The 21,591-nt window shown below is 47.1% G+C and overlaps 1 protein-coding gene across 2 annotated transcripts in view; it reads right to left on the bottom strand.

Annotated features, from left to right (window-relative positions):
• The window catches only part of LOC138527604 (zinc finger protein 773-like), a 282,571-nt gene that overhangs the window by 119,347 nt on the left and 141,633 nt on the right, over nt 1–21,591 (bottom strand). For both annotated transcript variants that reach the window (XM_069638907.1, XM_069638918.1), the window contains exon 6: nt 14,312–14,425. In XM_069638907.1, coding sequence (XP_069495008.1) covers nt 14,312–14,425 — 114 coding nt within the window. The remainder of the gene's footprint in view (nt 1–14,311; nt 14,426–21,591) is intronic.

Below are 21,591 nucleotides of genomic sequence, written 5' to 3'. Positions count from 1 at the left end.
GTCCTCTGAAGCGGTTTTGGATTCTGGGGCTACTGGAAATTATGTTGATCTCCAGTATGTGAAAGACTGGAACATTCCCCTGGTACCAAAGGAACAACCCGAGGTGGTCAACGCAGTTGATGGTACCACACTACTCTCAGGGTTGGTAACGGAGTCGACAGTGCCCCTGAATTTACTCATAGACGGCTGTCATAGCGAAGTCATTTCATTCGATGTCATTACTGCACCTCAATTTCGACTAATTCTGGGTCTACCATGGCTTCGGCTCCATAACCCCTTGGTAGATTGGGTTGCAGGGTCTGTCTCGTTTACCTCAACTTATTGTTCAGGACATTGTGGCCCAACGACTCAAGAGAAAAACAACCCCTGTCAAGCCTTATTGGAATCAGTTTCAATGGTAGGTGGTATTGTCAATACTATTTTACCCCCAGAATACAAGTCTTTCGCAGATGTCTTTGACAAAGGTGAGGCAGAAAGGTTACCGCCTCATCGTATTTATGACTGTCCCATAGACCTTAAGGAGGGAGCTAGGATCCCCTCTGGGAGGATTTACTCTTACTTTAAAGGAAGATGCAGTTTTAAAAGAGTATTTGGACAAGGCTTTGGCTTCTGGTTTCATTCGCCCCTCCCGTTCTCCTGCTGCATCTCCCCTGTTCTTTGTTCCGAAAAAAGAGGGGGACCTGAGACCATGTATAGATTATCGGGACCTGAATGCAGTCACAATACGGAATCAGTATCCCATACCACTGATTTCAGTACTTTTGGATCAGCTAGGCTCTTCAGTGATATACACCAAATTGGACCTCAGGGGTGCGTATAATCTAGTGAGGATAAGAGAGGGGGACGAATGGAAGACGGCATTCAAAACCAGATACGGCCTCTTTGAATATTTGGTCATGCCGTTTGGGCTATGTAATGCCCCTGCCACATTTCAACATTTCATCAATGACGTTTTTCAGGACATGATTGATCGGTTTGTGATCGTCTATTTAGACGATATCTTGATATATTCCCCTTCTCTTGAACTACACCTTCAACATGTTACTGAAGTACTACAACGTCTGCGTAAGAATAAACTATACGCAAAACTAGAGAAGTGCATTTTTCATACAACTCAGTTGAATTCCTGGGCTATGACATTACTAACCAGGGTGTTCAGATGAGCCAAACCAAGGTCAAGGCTTTATTGGAATGGCCCGTCCCAGGTACACTAAAAGCTTTGCAGTCTTTTTTGGGGTTCGCAAACTTTTATCGGCGGTTCATCATGCACTTCTCTAGCATTGTGGCTCCACTTACTGCTTTAACAAGCAATAAGCATCCGTTTCAATGGAATCCCGAAGCACAGAATTCATTTGAGACTCTCAAGGAAGCCTTTACTTCAGCTCCGGTACTTCAACATCCCAATGTCAAACAACCGTTTGTTGTAGAGGCCGATGCGTCTGACGTGGCAGTAGGGGCAGTTCTCTCCCAGTTTTGTCCTGACACAGGGATCCTCCATCCTGTCGCGTATCATTCACGCAAGCTTACTCCGTATGAGGTAAACTACACCATTACCGAACGTGAACTGCTATCTGTCCGGGAGGCTTTTACAGTTTGGAGACATCATCTCTTGGGAGCAGAGACTCCGATTCAAGTGTTCACTGATCACAGAAACCTACTGGCCCTTCAATCATTGAAATGCACCACAGCGCGCCATGCACGTTGGCATGAGTTCTTCTCTATGTACAACTTTGTATTGACCTACCGTCCGGGGACGTTGCACTCCAAGGCAGATGCCCTGTCAAGACTTTTTGAAGACCCAGTGCATCGGCCACAGGAGGGTCGACTACTCTTGCCCAACCAGGTCGTGTGTGGCTGCACATTGCAACCATCCCTGAAGACAGCCATTCAGCAATGGGTCTCAGAAAAACATCCTGAATTGGAGGATCTTAATCTGGATATTATTCAGTCCTTGCCATACGTTCAAGGTAAAATCTATATACCTGACTCTCATACCCGCAGGATTGCCATGTCTTGGTGTCATGACTCCCTGTTGGCCGCACACCCCGGTCATCGTAAGACTTTGGAGTTACTCAAGCGCTGGTGCTGGTGGCCTTTCATGTCAAAAGACATTGTGCTGTACATCGCAAACTGCGCAGTTTGCGCTCAATGTAAAACCGTCCCGGCCAAACCAATGGGTCTTCTACAACCCCTGCCAGTACCTGCTAAACCCTGGGCCATGCTTTCCATGGACTTCGTAGTGGAACTACCTTTGATTGGTGGATTTGATACTATTTGGGTGGTAGTCGACAGTTTTACCAAGTTGGCCCTTTTTGTGCCTTGTCGGGGTCTTCCATCCGCTACTACTCTGGCGGACCTGTTTTTACGCAATGTCTTCCGCTTCTTTGGTCTTCCTGAGATCATAATAACTGACAGGGGTGCGCAATTTACCTCTCGTTTTTGGAAACATCTTACACAGTCCATGGGTATTGACGAGAGGTATTCTACGGCTTACCATCCACAAACTGATGGCCAAACCGAGCGACTCAATGCCACCATGGAACAATACTTGAGATGTCTTACTCTACAACACCAAGAAACCTGGCTCTCCGTATTGCCTATGGCAGAGTTCGCTTATAATAATTCTGCGCATTCTTCTAGGGGGGTCTCTCCTTTCTATGCCATGTATGGACAACACCCACGCCCTCTACCCTTGGATTTTTGTATATCCTCGGATTGTCCAGCGGTCCAATCTTGTCTTAGAGACCTGACATCGTTGCGTAAGAGCGTTATGGAACACTTAATACATGCGCAGGAACAGGCTAAGAAGTATGCCGATCGCCATCGCCAGCCAGCACCGCAGTATACTACAGGTATGCGTGTTTGGCTTTCTACCAAGAATCTCAGTATTCCAGGTCGTAAAACCCTGTTACCTCGCTTTGTGGGTCCTTATGTTGTTAAGGAGGTGATTAATCCCCTTGTGGTCAAGTTGGAATTGCCTCCTACTTGGAAAATACATCCCGTTTTCCACGTGTCTTTGGTCAAACCATGTTCTGAGCAGGTGAGGTTACCTATCCGCCCCCCCCCCCCTGTTGGTACAAGGGGTGGAGGAATATGAGGTTAATGCTATTTTGGATACTAAACTATCACGTGGTGTACGTTTGTTTTTGGTAGACTGGAAGGGTTACGGTCCGGAGGATCGGACTTGGGAACCTGAGTCCAACATCCATGCACCCGTGCTGTTATCCCAGTTTCTAGCATCTCAAGGTCTTGGGGGACCTTTGGGGGAGGATACTGTCAGAACGCCAATTCCTACTACACGTTCCCGCGTACCCGACAGACTTACGGGAGTCAAAATAGCTAGGAACAGCAACAAGCGCTTCTATTCCTCTAAAGGCTTGTTTCGAAGGCATTGGGGGTTGCCATGGCGACGATGGCCACTACTACGTCTGCAGTCACGTGTTGCTCCGGTTTCCCGGTCACGTGACTCCCGCGTTGTGGTCACGCAATCTTAAGTCCACCTAGTTTGCTGTTTCGGTGCTTCTGATTGTTTTCCTTGGATTACTACAGTGGCGCTTGTTATTTTGGATCTTGTCCCTTCTTGACCTCTGGCCTGTCTATTGGATTTTGCTCTTGTCTTGCCCTCGGTACTTCAGCTACGAACTCCTGCTACGACCCGGACGTCCTTTTGACTTCGATTCTTGTCTCATGCTTTGTTTTGTTTGATTACCTGATTCTGACCCGGAACTCTTGGATCCTTCATCCTAGGCCTAGGCGTGCCGGCGGGAATAGGATACGAGTGCTGGACTAGAGACTGCCTGTAGCACTTCTGGGATTCTTCACTCTAGGCGTACGCGTGCCGGCGGGAATAGGATACAAGTGCTGGACTAGAGACTGCCTGTAGCACTTCTGGGATTCTTCACTCTAGGCGTACGCGTGCCGGCGGGAATAGGACTTGCACCGGACTGAGGATTTCTTCAACACCGTGAGTCTGGGCTCATTTCGGACTCTTCTTTGGATCCGGGGAGATCAAATTTATCCTACTTTCCTCGTTGCTTCCCGTCTCACGGATATACAAGTAAGAGTCCTTATTTCCTGCTCATTTTCCAGTTATTGGTTCTTTTGCCCTTCCTTGTCTTATATAGTTCTTGTATCTTTACAGAGGCTGTCTACTTCCAATCTGTTGTCGTTTTCTTGTCGGGATGTACCGTACCTTACCCTACTGACAATCAGTGAGTTTTCAGTCTATCTTGTGAAATTACCATTCATTGGGAAGGAACCTGCAGTCATCAGGAGTTCCAGAGGGTCCTGTTCATTCTTCAAACATCTTTCAACCAATTGACCGCTCAGACTGTTTTTTATACACAATTGAGTGTTACATTGGTAGGAAGAATATACCACTGCACTACGGGTTCAACAGCTTCTCTTCGGTCACCAGGCGCTTTACCCTGTTAAGGTTCAGTGCTCTGACAATCTAGGGACATACTCGGCCCTCGTTGGTGTTGAACTGTGCCCCTAGAAACACTAACCTGTTTGATGGATTGAAGCAGGACAGGACTTGCTTGAATTTTTTGCGAAGCCGAGGAGCAAGAGGGTGCTGGAAAGCTGCCGGATCACTCTTTCAGCCACTCTGTGCGATGATGCTCGTACCAACCAATCGTCCAGATAATGGATATACATGGTAACCTTTTTTCCTGAGCAATGCAGCTCTAGGAGCCAGAAATGTTGTGAATGTTTTCGGGGCTGAGCAAAGGCCTAAAAGGGAGGACATTGAATTGGTAGTGGTTTGTGCCCAAAACAATCCTTAGGATTTTTCTGCGAATGGCAATGTGGAAGTATGCATCAGATCTAGTGACGCTAGAAGTGGTTCACCTTTATTGACTTGGTGACATCTGTCCGGATGACCATCTTGAACTTTTGTTTGACCAATTTGTTGAGATATCTGAAGTCCAGAATTGGTTGCCATGAGTCGTCTTTTTTTTTTTTTACGACAAACCATCTGGAGTAGCTTCCTTTGCCCTTTTGATGTTGAGGGACTTTTTCAATTTGCTTTCTTCATAAGCAGTTTCTCCACTTGCGAATACGAGGATGTCCTTTGGTATGTCTTTCCTCCTCCATTTGTCACTGTAGACCGACCAGAGGCCCCTTGAAAGAAGCGAATATTGCGCATTCCCATCAGTGCGGTGAGCGATCGCGCAGTGTCTGTCTGCTTTTAGGGCATCATCAATTTTGGGACCAAAAAGTTGGGTCTCGCTCAAAAGGCATATCTAGCACCTTTGATCGCCCATCTGTTCTAAAGTCTGTGCATTTTAACCATGCCCGTCTTCCAAGTACTAGCCCATTACTAATTTGTTTAAAACCTCTTTCCTTTATGTTAACTGCTATGCGGATAGCGTGATTTGATGCTTCTTCACCCTCTCAGAGGATGTCCAGGGCCTGTTGTCTTTGTCTTCTAGCAGGTATTCATACAGCGGTGTGAGCCGGTTCCACATCTCGCAGTCATGTCGAGATTATTGCAAGGGTATCAGGTTAAATTATCCCCACCAAAAATATAGATATATATATATATATATTACATGGCCACAGTAGTGGCCATGTAGTTATGGTTAAGTTGGTGTTTCCATAGGAAGAGCACTTTTTGGGCGGCTTATATCTTCGCTCCCCCTGGACAAATCCTCACCAAACTTTGCAAAAAAAGTATATGGCCCACTTTTTTTGCAAAGTTTGGTGAGGATTCGTCCGGGGGGGGTGGAGGGGGGTGAGTTATAGGGGGGGTCCCAAAACTTTTGTTTTTTCCCCATAGACATAATGGGAAAAAAAAAAACTTTGCTCACGCCTACAGCCCAAACCGCTGGACGGATTTACACCAAATTTGAGGCTGGAGCGGCGGCTTGGTCCCGAAAGCGTGCTTTGCTTTATTTGGTGTAAATCCGTCCAGTAGTTTTTTTAAAAAAATGACAAAAATGTAAGTGAAAAAAATTAGTGATATCTGTGTTCGCTTCGCGGACACACTTCCCCGTTTGCTCCGCGGACAGGACGGTGATTGGGCAAGCAGATTGCGTGATGTCCGCAGAGACGCCCACCATCTTTGTTCCTGCATGAGAGGCTGTCAGCAGTAGCGGGATCTGCCGCCTGCACAGTAAGTCCGCCCCCGTCCGTGTCTGTCTCCTGTTCCTCCCACCCCCACTCATGCTCCGTGTCTCCAGCCCCCCGCTCACTCCATCGACACACGATGGCCAGCGGAGGGCCGAGGAGCGGGATCTGCTGCCTGCACACGAACGCCATGCGTCTCTCCCCCTCCCCCCACTCATGCCCTGTGTCTCTCTCCCTCCCCCCCGACCCACCCCCGCTCATGCCCCGTGTGTCTCTCTCCCAAACCCACCACCCAACCCCGGCTTGTGCCCTGTGCGTCTCTCCCAAACACGCCACCCAACCCCGGCTCGTGCCCAGTGTGTCTCTCCCCCTCCCCCGCACCCTCCACTCATGCCCAGTGTGTCTCTCTCCCTCCCCTCCGCTCATGCCCCGTGTCCCTCTCCCGCCCACCCCCCAGTCATGCCCCGTGTCTGTCTCCTATTGCCCCCCACACCCCCCTGCTCATGCCCCGTGTCTGTCTCCTGTTCTCCCCACCCCTGCTCATGCCCAGTGTCTGTCTCCTGTTCCCCCCCACCCGCTCATGCCGTGTCTCTCTCCTGTTGTCCCCCACCCCCCTCTCATGCCCTGTGTCTATCTCCTGTACCCCCCACCCCCCGTGTCCGTCTGCTGTTGCCCCCCACCCATGCCCCATGTCTGTCTCCTGTACCCCCCCGCTCATGCCCCGTGTCTGTCTCCTATTGCCCCCACCCCCCGCTCATGCCCATGTCTGTCTCCTATTGCCCCTCGCTCATGCCCCGTGTCTGTCTGTTCTCCCCACCCCCCTGCTCATGCCCCGTGTCTCTCTCCTGTTCTCCCCACCCCCGCTCATGCCCCGTGTCTCTCCTGTACCCCCCAACCCCGCTCATGCCCGTGTCTCTCCTGTACCCCCCACCTCCGCTCATGCCCCGTGTCTCTCTCCTGTTGCCCCCCCACCACCGCTCATGCACCGTGTCTTCCTCCTGCCCCCCACTCCTCACTGATGCCGTGTCTTCCTCCTGTTCCCTCCCACCCCCTGCTCATGCCGTGTCTTCCTCCTGCCCCCCACTCCTCGCTGATGCCCTGCGTCTTCCTCCGTTCCCTCCCACCCCCTGCTCATGCCCCGTGTCTTCCTCTTGTCCCCCCCCTCCTATGATGCCCCTTGTTGACCTCTTGTTCCACCCACCCCCCGCTCATGCCCCGTGTCTCCCTTCTTTCCCCCAACCCCCCGCTCATGCCCCGTGTCTGCACTGTTGGAACAGGGCAGACACGGGGCATGAGCGGGGGTGGGGCCCCACCTTGCCCTACCCCCGCTCATGCCCCGTGTCTCTCCTGTTCACCCCAACCCCCGCTCATGCTCCATATCTGTCTCCCTCCTTTTCACCCGCTCATGCCCAGTGTCTCCCTTCTTCCCCCCCACCCCCACTCATGCCCCGTGTCTCCCTTCTTTCCCGCTCATGCCCCGTGTCTCCCTTCTTCCCTCCCACCCCCCACTGATGCCCGCGTCTCCCTTTTTTCCGCTCATGCCCCGTGTCTCCCTTCTTTCCACCCCCTGCTCATGCCCAGTGTCTCTCTCCTGGTCTTCCCGACCCCCCGCCAATGGCCTGTTGTGTACACCCTGCCTTCCCTTTCCCTGGTGTCCATCTTGGTAAAAGATTTTCCTTCCTACACCGGGACGCCTGCCCGCGGCGTCCCGGTTTGGGAAGAAAAATATTTTACCACCCCGGGTTCCCACTTTGAGATCCTAGGATGCTAGTGGTCTTCCTCCATTGAAAAGGACGTTATGGTTATGTTGCACTAATAAAAAACTATGAAATTCAGCAAAAAAACGTTGTTAAAGGGACGTTATGGTTCAAAGTAAAACCGAAAAACCCCTGAAATTCGGCAGTTATGGTAAGATAAGCAACCATAACTCACCCCACCGTGCACTTCTAACACTAACACCCAGGACATCAAAGATGACATCACAAATGTCATTGATGACATCACATGTGCATTTACTTTTCATAAAAACTCTGTACAAGGGATTCTTATAATGCTGACCAAAAACTGTCAAGGATCATTGGGATAAATATGAGCTAATTAGTGCATTAAGCAATGCATTAATAAAAATAGCATTCTTATGAAGTTCTATCCAGTATATTAAGCTGCTCATGCAGAAACATAGGCAGTGTGTGCAGCATACATGATGAAGGTGTCATATTCATAATCTTGCCATGTTGAATAGTGAAATAACTGCTTTCTTATTAGAGTTTTGCGTACTGTGAAACATGTAATAAGTAGATAATAAAACCCACTTAATAATTATTACAGACAAAACACAAAGAGACAACAACACATACAAATATGAGTATATACAGTGACAGTGAAGTAAACGAAAAAGCAGAAGTAGAAGCAGAAAGAGTTCATAACCTAACCGATTGTCTTTATGCAGAGAAACTATTGCTCTGTTTCAAAGCTGCTACTTACCATATGTATGTGTATCACATGATGTGACTGCACCCAAAGGAAAGGAGAGTGAGTATAATGTATACAAATATGAGCATATACAGGGAAGGTAGAGTAATAAAAATAAAACTATGAGAAAGTGCTGATAACCCTAATGATTATCTTCATGCACAGAAAGGATTGCTCTCTTAAGCCTGGGTCTTCCGCTATGTATATGTTTCATATGATTTGACTTGACCCCAAGTCTACAAATATAGTACCTTTTCAATTTTTACTTCCTGACTGTTACTGAAGAAAACTATGTGGCTTAGATATGTCAGTAAAGGAAAAAAAAAGGGAGAGCCAGCCATAACTGCCCAATTTCAGGGGTTTTTCGGTTTTACTTTGAACCATAACGTCCCTTTAAAAAAGTTCTGACTGAAAATATATATATATATATATATATATATATATATATATATATATATATATATATATATATATATATATATATATATATATATATTCGTCGAGAACAGCCATAGGCAATATTTTTAGTGCGAATAATATTAGTGTTTTTTGGGACTGGGGGATGCAGGGGTGTCCCCTGCTCCTATTAAAATAATAGGAGGTTTGCGGGGGTGTCCCCCACAGGTTCCATGCCTTAATATCGCCGCAAAAATATGGCTATGTTTTTGTATGGTGATATTTTTTGCTGGGATATTAACACATGGAACCATTGCAAGCGAGTTAGCCGCTTTTACTGTTGTGGCTCCTGTGGCTAGGACTTTCTTACCGAAAGCATCTTGCTTTCTGCTGTCATTATCATCAGTTGGTACTGCACATTTTTGACCTTGCGCATTTGACTTTCTACACGTTGCCGCTGATATTACTGAATCAGGTGTTGGCTGGGAAGTAAGGCATTTAGGGGACACCAAGGTGCCTTACATTATTTCTCCAAGCGGCCTTTCAATGTTCTCATGAGCATGAAAGGTTCTCATGAGTAATAGCCCTTCCTTCCAAACATGGTCTAGGATGGTAGTGGACATTACCCCATTCCTGCTCTTGTGAATTAAATCAAAAAGCAAGCAATCCTTCTTCTGCTCTGAAGGTATTTGGCCAAATTTCTCACAAGCCTTTTGTACTGTATTGTGGAAAGCCGTTATGTCATCCGGTGGAGACTGACGCGATGGGTTTGATCCAAGATTCTAAAAAACCAAGTCTGTGTCCTCCCAGTTATCAGGCTGTATAGATTTTGGGGTTGAGGTATCGGTATCTGTTACCTTCCTCATCGTCAGTGGTAGACGATTAGAGCTCTCCTTCCTCTTGACTGTATGGTGAGGCCCCTCCTGTTCTAATGGGGCTGACGGTCCTGTTAGGTCGTCTGTGCCTCAGAGGCATGACGGCCAGTCCCCTTGGTTCGTTCACCCAGTTTCTGCCAGGTCTGCTGGGTTCCCCAGAGGGGCCTGGCACTTCAATGTGTTTTTGCAGGAGGGGCTCGTTTAGTGGTAGCCAGGTCTCTAATTTTGTAAATAGGTCCTGAAGAGTAGATGGTACTTGTAAGGATAACAGGGACTGTGGGTTGAATAGCGGTTTTGTTGGGTTGAATAGGAGCAGCCGGGGTTGGTAATGTTGGGTGCAGCAAGTCTTGTAGCCTTGGCTCCACTTGTGTTCTCCATGGTGAATATTGGCTTTCTTCAGATGACTGGGGTGAGTACCCCTGTTCAAATCAATGTGGTGCTCCAGTATCTGATCTGGAAGAATTGAGGAGACCGGCGACAGTGTTGGACCCTTGGTTGCTATTGGGTCATCAGTGTTCCCTTCGATGGCCGAGGTGAAGAATGTTCCCCAACTTCTGTTATATCCTGCTCGTCCATGATTTTAGGCGAATGCAGGTGCTTGATAGGCATTTTTAGGACTATCGGACGTTGTTGGGCCGGTGCAGAGACCTGTATTTGGCCCTTGCTCCATCCTATTTGGCACATGCTTTTCGTCCCACCTGTGTTTGTGCTTGTGTTTTTTTCTAAACCTTCAGTTCTTCTTGTTTGACATCTTGTGTGCCCGTGGGCGCATTGATGTCCTTTTGTACCCCCCTTTGCCCGTCAACAGCGCAGACAGGAAAGGTGTTGGTGACCTTCCATATACTGTTAGTGAGACCGCTTTATTTCCCAACGACGGGGAGGAAGTCGTCATGGTCATCGACGGGGCGAGTGCCGTCGATGGACGCAAGGACAGTATCGTCATCGACGAAGATTTCATCTATTTATCAGTTGGCAAGGCCACAGACCATGGTTTTGCGGCCATCAACGATGGTTTAATGGCCATCGACGATAAGGCCAACTATGATTGTTTTGCTGTCGACCATTTTGACGTGGACAGTCGGAATGCAGTCGGCTGTGGTTTCTTGGCGATGGAGCGCCTGCTGCAGACTGTTGCGGTCGGAGGGTTGTTCGTCGGGGAGGTCGACGGACGGGCCTTTTTTTCCCCCTCCTTTTTCCTTTTGTGGGTCACAGATGAACAGTAAGATGTCATTTTCGCCTCTGATCTGGCCCTTTTACAGGCTTTTGGCCTATCTGATTTGCCTTCCACCATACTTTTAGAGCATTCTGCCTCTAAGGGCCAATCTCCTCTTCCTATGCTTGAGGGGTTTTGTGCTAAAAGTAGCACACATCTCACAATTTTATTTTATTTATTTCACAGCCAAACCCTTGGGTGCCACGACGTACTTACAGACATCTTAGCATGAAAGGATGCAATTACAATCAAATCTCAATTACAATCAGCAATATTTACAAGTGGCAGTAGTGGATACAGTTAGGTCAAAATACTTTGCGGATGCCAGTAACATGTTCTCAGTAAATACCTATCCGAGAACAGGGATAGGTACAATGGTCTAAAATGTATTTAATAGCCAGGTTTTTAGGGACTTCTTAAAAGCAGAGGTCAGAGGGTTCATTTCTGGTGGGTAAAGGAAGGGTGTTCCAGATCCTTGGAGCCAGGACTGGAAAACTACTACCTCCAGCTCAGGAACATGTGTAGCGTGGGACAGAGAGGTGTGCATGTTTACTTGATCAAAGTACTCTTGCTGACTTGTTCAAGCAGACAGTGTTGAGGTATATGGGTGCTTCTTAGTGATATATTTGTGTGTGATACAGAGTGATTGGAATACAATTCTGGCTTTTATGGGTAGCCATTAAGCTTCCCTTCTGATTGAGGAGATAGTCAGAATTTTTTAGTCAGAATTTTTTAGTCCTAGTCCTAGGGCTGCTTGCAGCACTTTATTTTCTAGTAGCTGGAGTTTGTCCAGATTGGTGTTTGAGATACCGAGCAATAGTACATTGCAGTAGTCTAATTTAGACAAGAGGAGGGCCCGGGGTAGGTGGTGCAGTTTTGTGGTTTAAGGAATTGACGACTTAGTGCAATAAATTTGGATGTGTAGGAGGTGGCCGAGGATAGCGCATTAATATGTTTAGACATTATTAGATTGGCATCCAAGTAGACACCTAACGTTTTGACCTGCTTAAGAACTGGAATGAGAGTTCCATCAATGTTGATTGTTGTGTATTCTGTGTGGAAAGCATTGATTCTGGCTGGGGAGACTATGAGGAATATCTGTTTTCTCATTGTTAAGGCAGAGGCAATTTAACGCCATCCAATTTTGGATTATAGCGTAGATTTTATTCATCATGGTTGTATCCTGATCGTAGTTACCAGTGATGGGGATAAGGATCTGGGGGTCATCAGCAAAATTCATATAGATGACACCCATGGCATCCAGTGCGGCAAATAGTAACTTAGTGTATGCATTATATAGCGTAGGGGACAAATGGGATCCTTGTGGGACTCCTAGTGGTACTGGGATAGGGTCTGCGGCTCCTTGACAATTGAGACACGGGATGTTCGATCAGCCAGGAAGGATTTGACCCAGGAGCTGGCCTCTTGGGAGAATTGGAAGTCCTTGGCTAGTGTGGCACATAGTTTGTCATGATCTGGACAAAATTGGAGTGGTTAAAACTGATGAGGTATTGGTCAGACCAGTCGACTAGTACAATGGAGTCTATTGAGATAGTGGTATCTTCCTGAATGGGATTAGGATAGAGGCAGTATATGCATTCAGAATGCTTATCGCCCTCAAACATTTTAATGCCACATGACTGACATGCCTTCTACAGAGCCTTCTGTTTTTCCTCCATATTAAGAAAATAAGAAGCAATTATCTGTCTAGATGATGTTTTAGTAAACTTTTGAAGAAATATTTTGGGCTTTTGTTGGCTTTTTTCTCCAGGAGAGAAAACCTTGAGGACTCCTCAGCACGATCTGCGTTTAGAATCTGAAGATGGCCTCCTGGGTGGGAATGTCACTCGACGTCCCATTGGCTAAGGCACAATACACCCAAAAAGGACATAGATGGGCTATTAACGTGAGCTTAAAAACTCTATTCTAAGCTATAATAAAATGTTAATGAGGATTCCCAGCCTGTCGATGGAGAAAAGTCTGAGCATATGAATCCATAAAAGATCCAATGCTGGAGAAAGAATCGTTCATACATGGTTTCTGAAAAACCAAGTGGACATTGTTACTTCAATGTATGTAACACAGAAAACTGTTCATACAATATTACAGACAGGCTGACTGCATGGCCGTGGGTTTTGCCCACTGGGCTTTTTCAAGGCTAATACATTGAATTGCTGAGTCAATCCTTAGAGCATCACCATAGAAACAGTTCTGCATCTAGTGCATAAGGATGGTCTTGCAAGAGCAGCACAGGTGAGGACAGTGTGCTCGGGCGGTGAGAGAGTTCAGACTAACAAAAGAATTGTCCAGATCCTAAGTGGTGATGAATATGCACCTCAGCGTCCCAACTCCCCCTAGGCCAGAAAAAACCAAAGACTAATATTACACTACCGAAGAATGAAGACCAAATAAAGGTGGACTGTCTTTTTTTGCGACAGTTCAATAAATGGGTAAAGAAGACAGAAGCCTCCGATAGGCACAAGCCTAATGTATGCACAGCAACTGTGCAGGCAATACAAATGCGTGATTCAAGAGCACGAGCTGGGGAGTCCAAAATTAAACTTCTCAGAAGAAAGGATGAGGAGGAGAATGATACATGGCTGAGGAACTGGATTCCTATAAACTTGGTTGGAAAGTTCAAAACTAAAGTTATTTAAATATGCATGTAGTATTTGCCGCTCTGGGCAAAATAAAGGATGAAACATGCATGCCTAATATCAGCTTTGTGTCCAATTAAATCATTTTATCAAGCTGTAGAAAATCTGGTTGGTGTAACGAAAAGCAGCTTTTCTTAGACCCCATGAGGGAATTTAATTGTTCATAGATCATGAAATTAGAATCTTATAGCAATCTTTCTTGTGGGTAGCAAATAGTTAACCAGGCAGGTGATTTTTTCACTGTTAATGGCCAAGAGTGGCATGTTGAAGTTGTACACCAAGTCCTAAACAGAACTTTGTATACAAAAAGCTTTGCATTCTGATGGTCACTACCAAAATATTTGTCAAATATGTAGGTCTTGCAGGGATTCACATATTCAGGAGGGTCGGTCGTTTCCCCAGATGTCATTGCCACTGCATTTCCAGATGCTTTTGCACCAAGAACCAATATCGGCTTTCAAAGTTTTAAAGACACAACCTAATGTGCACATAGCTAAAACAAATAGGGAGGTAAAGAAAAAACAGTCCGGTGATCAGGGTGACACTTTCGGCCCACTGTTTTCTTCGCTCTTCTAAATATCTGCCCATATATTCCCCAAACTTAAACTTTGTATAGCTCTACTCACTAGATGTGAAACTGGTCAGGTGGTCTCGGACAATTGGGTCAGAATGGGCACCGGTAGAATGTTCACTTTTTTGTTTGACCCTCAACAGGTTGTCCGGCATCAAATTCTGGTAACCTGACGAGAGACAAAAGGTGAAATAACATCAATATAAAAGATAGAGAAGCTTTTCAGCGCCATAGTAAGAGAGCACACTCTTAGTCCAGTCACACAAGCAACTTTCACTTGTCCAGCACCGTTGCTTAAAGACCCATAATACATATACTTTGAGTACACATCTTGCCTTAAGCGATTGCATGCTATATTTTACTAGCGATTGAGAAAACAAACCCATACAGACCTCCTCTGAAGAAACAAAGAATGGTAAATGTAAAAATCAGATGAAAACTATTTTCTAGTTAACTTTTATTTACCAATGACTCAAGCATTTAATTCCTACGGAAAATATCTAGGGGATGCTCCACAGGTTTTGTCACTTTCTGTTGGTGATGATGGTAAGCGGACTCCAGCCATTACAACAATTACCTTTTTCTTGGCAGTTCCAGTGGTACAAATCCTTTAAGCATGTGGTTTTCCAAATAACAAGAGGACAACATGGTTTGGGGAGAGGGTGCTGCAAAAACCCTCAACAGAAAGCTCCAAGCTCATGTGTATTAATATTCAGTAAACCATGCTATTTTTTGTCAGAAGATTGGTGATGTGAAGTATCAACATTGCATCAGGGCCTGGCAAAGAATAGAATATTATAAATGGCTAACTTCGTGTGCACCTCTGAATTAGAGGCAGCCCTTGGATTTGTGGAGAATCAGAAGGACACAGACTCTTAGTGAACAAGCCTAACTTTCCCTATCTCTATGGGTGGTCCCTGCCCATTTTAATACCCAAGGTTCTCGCCTGTCAGTCTTAAATGTCCAAAAATTAAACACATCCGCTATCCAAAGCCAACTGACCCTACCACTAAGAAAACTAACTTAAGACCCAAGGGTACTGCTAGTACCAGTCTTTAGTATGCAATTCACATATAGTCTCGTGACGTCTTGTCTCTGTAATTCCTCTAATGGGAGAGTGTGCTTCCTTTCTTAACCTTGGTTCCCTTTCCGCTCTCTTGGTTGGTTTAGGCTTTTGGTCTCAAACCTGCTTGTATCCCTGAGGGAATATAGATTTCCTGGATCCCTCTGGTTTGTGTCTAGTAAAGGTCTATAGGCTCTGAGCCCTCTCTCCTTTAATGGCATTTTGTCCTGGTTCAGGACAGCACTTTGTTTTCCTCTTTTCCCGGGTTATTAGGTCACACTGGTTCTCTCTTGTCCAGTGTCTCCTCAAGGTTCTCTCTTGACTCAGGATATTCATTTCTGCTGGTTTGCGAGGTTAACTCAATTTCATATCTTCTGCTGTGACAAATGAACTCTGGGTGATAATGATTCCTCTTGATTTACACTCTTGGTGCTCATTTGTTCTCAGTTAAATTTATCATCTCATACCTTCTACTGTAATGAGGTGGCTGTGTATTACAATAATTCTCTCTTGATGCAGTCTTTATAACGACTTTGGTTCAAAGCTAACTCGCTCCTGTTTCTTATAGTGGGATGAGTTGACTGTATAACAAACATATTGATTCACTGGAGTCCCCCTGTACCTTCTGCTCGCCTGGTTAACTTTGTACCATGAGGGAAAGTAGCTTCCTGGTGGTTCTAATTAAATGTTCTGCCTGTTGTCTTGATGCCAGGGACCATGAAGTTCAGCAAGGGGTTTTTCCTTTTCCTGCGGTCTGCTTCTGTCCTCCTGCTTCAGTGTGCCGTCTCTGCGACAGTGATCTCTCTGCCAAAGACTTGCTTAGGGCTGCAGTCAGACGGGCACAAAGACACGAAGCCGGGAGTGCGAGCTGAAGGGAGGCATCAACAGGTTCAGGCAGGAGGCATGCCTAATGTCTTTTGTACTGGTTTGCAGGGTGTTTAAGTTTAAGCTTAATTTTTGAAATCTGTATGGCTGTTTTTGCAGTCAGTGAGTGAGTGTGCTACTGGACACTACATAGCGCTCAGACACTTTAGTCTTCCTTTTATGCCCATTACAAGGTCCAGCCAAATAAAGATGTTTTCTGCATATACATCTGTGCACGTAGTGGCAATAGGGAGTCCAAAAGAGTAATAGGTTCTGAAGCCAAGTCTTCCTCTCCGACTAAGACGGGGGACTCTCTCATGCAGGGAAGATATCAACAAGATATCAGATTGGCCAGCAAAGCTCTATTAAGACTCTCGTGTTGGTAGTAATCTCACACCCACATCACTTACTGTAAGGTTTTAATGTGTGTGTATGTGTGTATGTGTGTGTCTCTTTTCTAGGGCTTTAATGTCATTGTCTGAACATGTTTCAAGCTGGAAGGTCCGATCACCAGATCTGAAACTGGCAATCTATGAAAAAGTGCATTATAGCCAACAACTTCGAGGCCAACTTAAGAGTTTTGCTAGTGGTTGGGAACTGTATCAGGAAAAAACTTTCACTTATACACTTTATTTCTCCGCGGAACCAATCACTGAACTCTGGGTCATACTGCCCCCAGCCAATGACTGCCCTCTCCCCAATCCCCTCCTCTGGCAGCCATCTTCAGATTTAGTAAGCACATAAAGTGGCAGTATGACCAAAAAAAGCTGCTGAGGGGTATGAGGGAGGGTTTGCATGTGAATCCATGCGAGACCCATGCTGAAGAACAATAGTTAAAGGTAAGTAACTTTTTCCTTCTCCAGCATGGGGTCTGGCATGGATTCCCATGCTCATAAATAAAGAATACATAGCAGTACCACATTAGACAACCATGGGAGGTGGCAAAGGTCAACAGAAGCAATTACTCTTACCTCCGGAAGAATCCCACCTTCAAACGAACAGGTTGTGTAGCACTGCTTAGCCGACCCTGGACTCCTTTCTGGAGTCCTTGTCAATGCAGTAGAATCTTGTGAAGGTGTGTGTGGACCTCCACATAGCAGCCCTACAGATGTTCAGCAGGGGTACACCAGACAGGAACGCCATTGTCACATCGATCGCTCTGTTAGAATGTGCTCTTGGACGGCCTGGCAATGGCCAATTTGCCAACCGATGACATTGTGTGATACAGCCAGAGAGCCACCTAGAGATGGAAGCCTTGGACAAGGCCCTACCATGGTTCACAGGACCAAAGTTTACGAACAGTTGAGACGTCTTCTGAAAACTATTTGTGCGTGCCAAATAGAATTTCAGAGCATGAGCAATGTCCAGCAAGTACAAACTCCTCTCAGCCGGCGACAAAGGTTTTGGAAAGAACACATGCAACACCGAAGGCTCGTTGAGGTGGAATTTGAACAGAACCTTTGGCATGAAGGAGGGGTGCTTCCGCAGCACCACCCTCGATTCGTGAAAACCAAGATTTGGCGGTTTTGAAGGATAGGGGCTGTATCTCACCCACCCTCCTGGCAGAGGTGATGGCCACGAGGGAAACAGTTTTCCATGAGAGGAATTTGAGAGGGGCCTGATGCATAGGCTTGGAGGGCCCCCCCCCCATGAGCCTCGTCAGCACCATGTTCAGTTCCTATGCCGGGGTAGGAACCTTCACCTGCAGGAAAGATCGAAACAGTCCTTTGAGGAACTCCTTGACGAGACGATGGGACCAAAGAGCAGATCGTCCTGGAGACCTGGTGTAGCGGGAGATAGCCGCCAGATGCACCTTGATAGAGGCGTGCGCCAGCCCTGCCTTGGCCAAGGCCAACAAGTATGGAAGTATCTGTGGGGCGGTGATCCTCAGAGGGTTGATCTTCTGCGACCAGCACCACGTAGTGAAATGCTTGCACTTGTGCCCGTAGCACTTAAGTCGATGATGCTCTTGCTCTGGCAAGGACATCCCTGCAGTCCGCTGGCAACTTGCATCCTCCGAACTCTAGGGCTGCAGGAGCCAAGTCCTCAGGTTCAGCGATACTGGGTCGTGGTGCAGGATTGCGCCTCCTTCTCTGATGAGCAGATCCACGACCACCAGCAACTTGACTGGAGGAGACGTTGACCGGCTGAGAAGATCTGAGTACCAAATCTGCCTCGGCCACGCTGGGGCGACTAGTATCTTCCTGCATCGGCACTGTGAGTTGATTGATGACTCGCAGCAGGAGAGACAATGGAGGGAATGCGTATAGGAACCTTTGAATCCTGGTCCCCAGATGCTTAAATTTTGACAACTGCGGGCAGCGCAAGAGTCCTGCTACACCCTGCACGTTTTTGGGGAAAATATCAGGGCTGAGAAACCCTGTAAGCAGAGGCCGAAGGCAAGTGACCGAGTGGCGGGACCCGCAGAAGTGTCACTGGTGGAGAAGCAAACAGAAGCGGCAGCGCCGGCTGGAGGTCCATGCCAACATCCACCATACTTCCATGGAAGTAGCAGGTCTCGGTCTTGTTGCAGTGGAGACCGGGGCAGGGGGCGCATAGGGCCTCCAAATGTGAAAGAAAACTCTAGCAGGAACCCGGTGAGCAGCAACAGGTGCAGGATGGGACTTGGCCCGCCACGGTGCACCTGCGAAGTGCTGATAGGTGGAGGAACGGCTGTCTGGCCTGCAGCAGTGAACCCTGGGAAGCAGGTAAGCAGCACCAATGGAATACAGTGAGGCCTTGCCCCGTGAACATCAACCAGCTGGCCCGCAGACAAGAAGAACATTGTTATTATATGCTGCCCAGGGCGCGGTGGTGAAAATCTTACAGTAAGCCCATGCGACCAGGTGGGAAGGGCAGGCATTGAGGTACTAGCACCCCTAGCATAGCAGAGCCCTGACACACAGGACAGGTGGCCTGGAGCTGGCCCGTGGCGGATGGTAGCTCGGGCTGCAGCTGTGAATCTCCTGCAGCTTGCTAAAGTGGGCTGGTGTGGCAGGACATAAATAATCTATATCTTTACATTATGGCGACCAGGCAACGGAGTCTCATAAGATCCACTGTGGGTCTACCAGCACTAAGAGCATCCATGCATGCACACTCCAAGATGGCGCCCTAGTAGATCGGGTCCTCAGACCTGCTGTACCTTACCATGTACAGCCTCGCAAGTTTAGGATTATAAACTCTTGCGGCGCAGCAAGCTTGCTGCCTCTATGGTTACCCGCCTGCCAATACAGTTCGCTCGGCCCCATGCACACACTCCGTGTAAGGTGGCAGCTGATTCTCACAGCTGCTGTTTCGGGAATAAGGATATAGGCCACTCGGGATGAGTTTCTAAGATAGTTCCTTTCTTTCGCAGTGGTGTGATTCGAAGCGCAAAATTCTTACAGCAATATGCGAACACACGCGTAGCTAGTTACCTTCACGCTGCTAACTGCCAAATGCTACAGTGACAAGACCTCTTGCAGGTAACAGAAGGGTCTTGTCTTTGCCATCTTAGAGGCTTGGAGAATACGCTTTCCGCTCGCTTAGTCACGACCCGCATGTCTGTTGGCGTTGGTCTTATGTGCATCAGATATGCAGACAGTTCCCTTCAGTGTACATGCGAACATCACACTATATTAAGTCAGGCAGGGATTCAGCAACAAGGGATCCGCGTTTTGCACTTCAACCAAGCTAGCGACACCGCACTTTAGGTGGTCACATTTTTAAAGATCAATGTTATTCCATCTATGTAAGTCATGGGACCAAGGCAATGACTCCCTGTTGTATTTTCTTTTACCCCCCCAGCTAGCGACTGCCCTACTCCATGGTCTGAGAGATGGGGGCCGCCTGCGATTCGTATACCTCTCGAGAGGTCCATGCACCTCACCCGAGAGGGTAAGTCTGCCCTTTAGGGTAATCTCTCACATGACCCTCAGAGAAGTAAATCACATTAGTTTGGTTTAATGTGTCCTGTTTTAGTTGTCGAAGCAGGTAACACCAGGGTGCTTTTTTTACTTTTAAATTGATCTGTGGGAGTAAATGGACTCAGGCTAGTCATGCGTAGTCTGGTGATGGTGAGCCCAATGTGTTCCCTTAAAGTATTGTTTATTTTTAGTTCCGCAGGGTCACCCAAACATCCTGTTCTAGTCCTGAGGAAGGCAGCACTACTTGCTCATCACCGCCGAAACGTATAGCCCTTATGAAAAGAATTCACAGTATATTGGCTGCACAGTCCTAGTGAATAGTACTGAGCCTTATGTAGATCCTTGAGCCTATGACTTGGTCCTTGTGGCAGTTTTAAGTGATATATATTCTGTGTCTACCTAGACAGAGATGCATTTCTGAACCTAACCCAGGTTTTGGTGAGTAGGCTTATGCACAGAACTTTTCCCTGGGATTTCTAACATTCAACTGTGGGATGTTAATGTCTATTATATATGATACTTTCTGGTTTCATGTATTTGTGAGAATTGTTTCTCTGTATATTGCTTTAACAATTCTGTTTTGCATGGAGAGCAATACATTTCTGTATGTCTTAATTTTATGAATATAGGTATAAATTTTGCGAGAATAAAATGCAGATTAAATAATTTTTGCAATTTGACAAATGTTAACACGTCTCTAGATGTGGTTCTTTTTTCATGATTGCACTTTCCCTAGACATTGATTCAAACTACTAGTAAGATTTGTATCCCGTAGAGCAAATAACCGACAGAGTAAGCACAAAGAACTTAGCTTCTTTTAGAAGTCACTTCTCCCTGTCAGGACAATTCCAGACATTACTTCAGGACATATAAATAATGCACTGGGACCCCGGGCAAAGAGGCAAGAGATTGTGTGCCTGGCTGGCAGCAAGCTCATATCCACCTGCAGGAGGGAAAACTGAACAATCAAGGGGAGAGCACTGAGGGCACCATGCAGACTGCATTGAAACCTGCAAATACGACGGCGAGACTGAGGCACCCCTGGCGGGGGGAGCACGCTGTTGCTGTACTGACCCCAGGACACCAGAGAAGGGTGGAGTCACAGATCTGTTTGATGGTTGCGAGCATCTGAGGTATTGGGGCTAAACAATATATCAAGCAGCTACTAGCAGAGACATTACTGGCAGATAAGGCTGAGGAGAGCAGTTGGCGAGTGCCCCCCAGGGGCATGGGGTAAAGCTATTTCGCCAAAGGACACCATGGAAGAATGTGTCTGACTCAACACGAACGAAGGCCAGAGAGATACCAGCGGGCCAGAACTGGAAGTGGGGCTCACCTAGGCTCGGCTCAGTAAGGGGAGGAGTGGAGAGAGGCTGGCAGCAACAACAGACGTGACCTCCCAAGGCTAGAGTGGGAAGCGTGCAGCGGGCACAGTGTGCCGGGAGAGTTGGGTGAGCACAGAAGGCTGAGCGTTGGCTGACATTGCGGGTCAGCCGCGCT

Source organism: Ambystoma mexicanum, chromosome 1q (assembly GCF_040938575.1).
Source record: "Ambystoma mexicanum isolate Mex_15411 chromosome 1q, UKY_AmexF1_1, whole genome shotgun sequence".
Taxonomy (NCBI): Eukaryota; Metazoa; Chordata; class Amphibia; order Caudata; family Ambystomatidae; genus Ambystoma; species Ambystoma mexicanum.
This window is presented reverse-complemented; position numbering and strand designations above follow the sequence as displayed.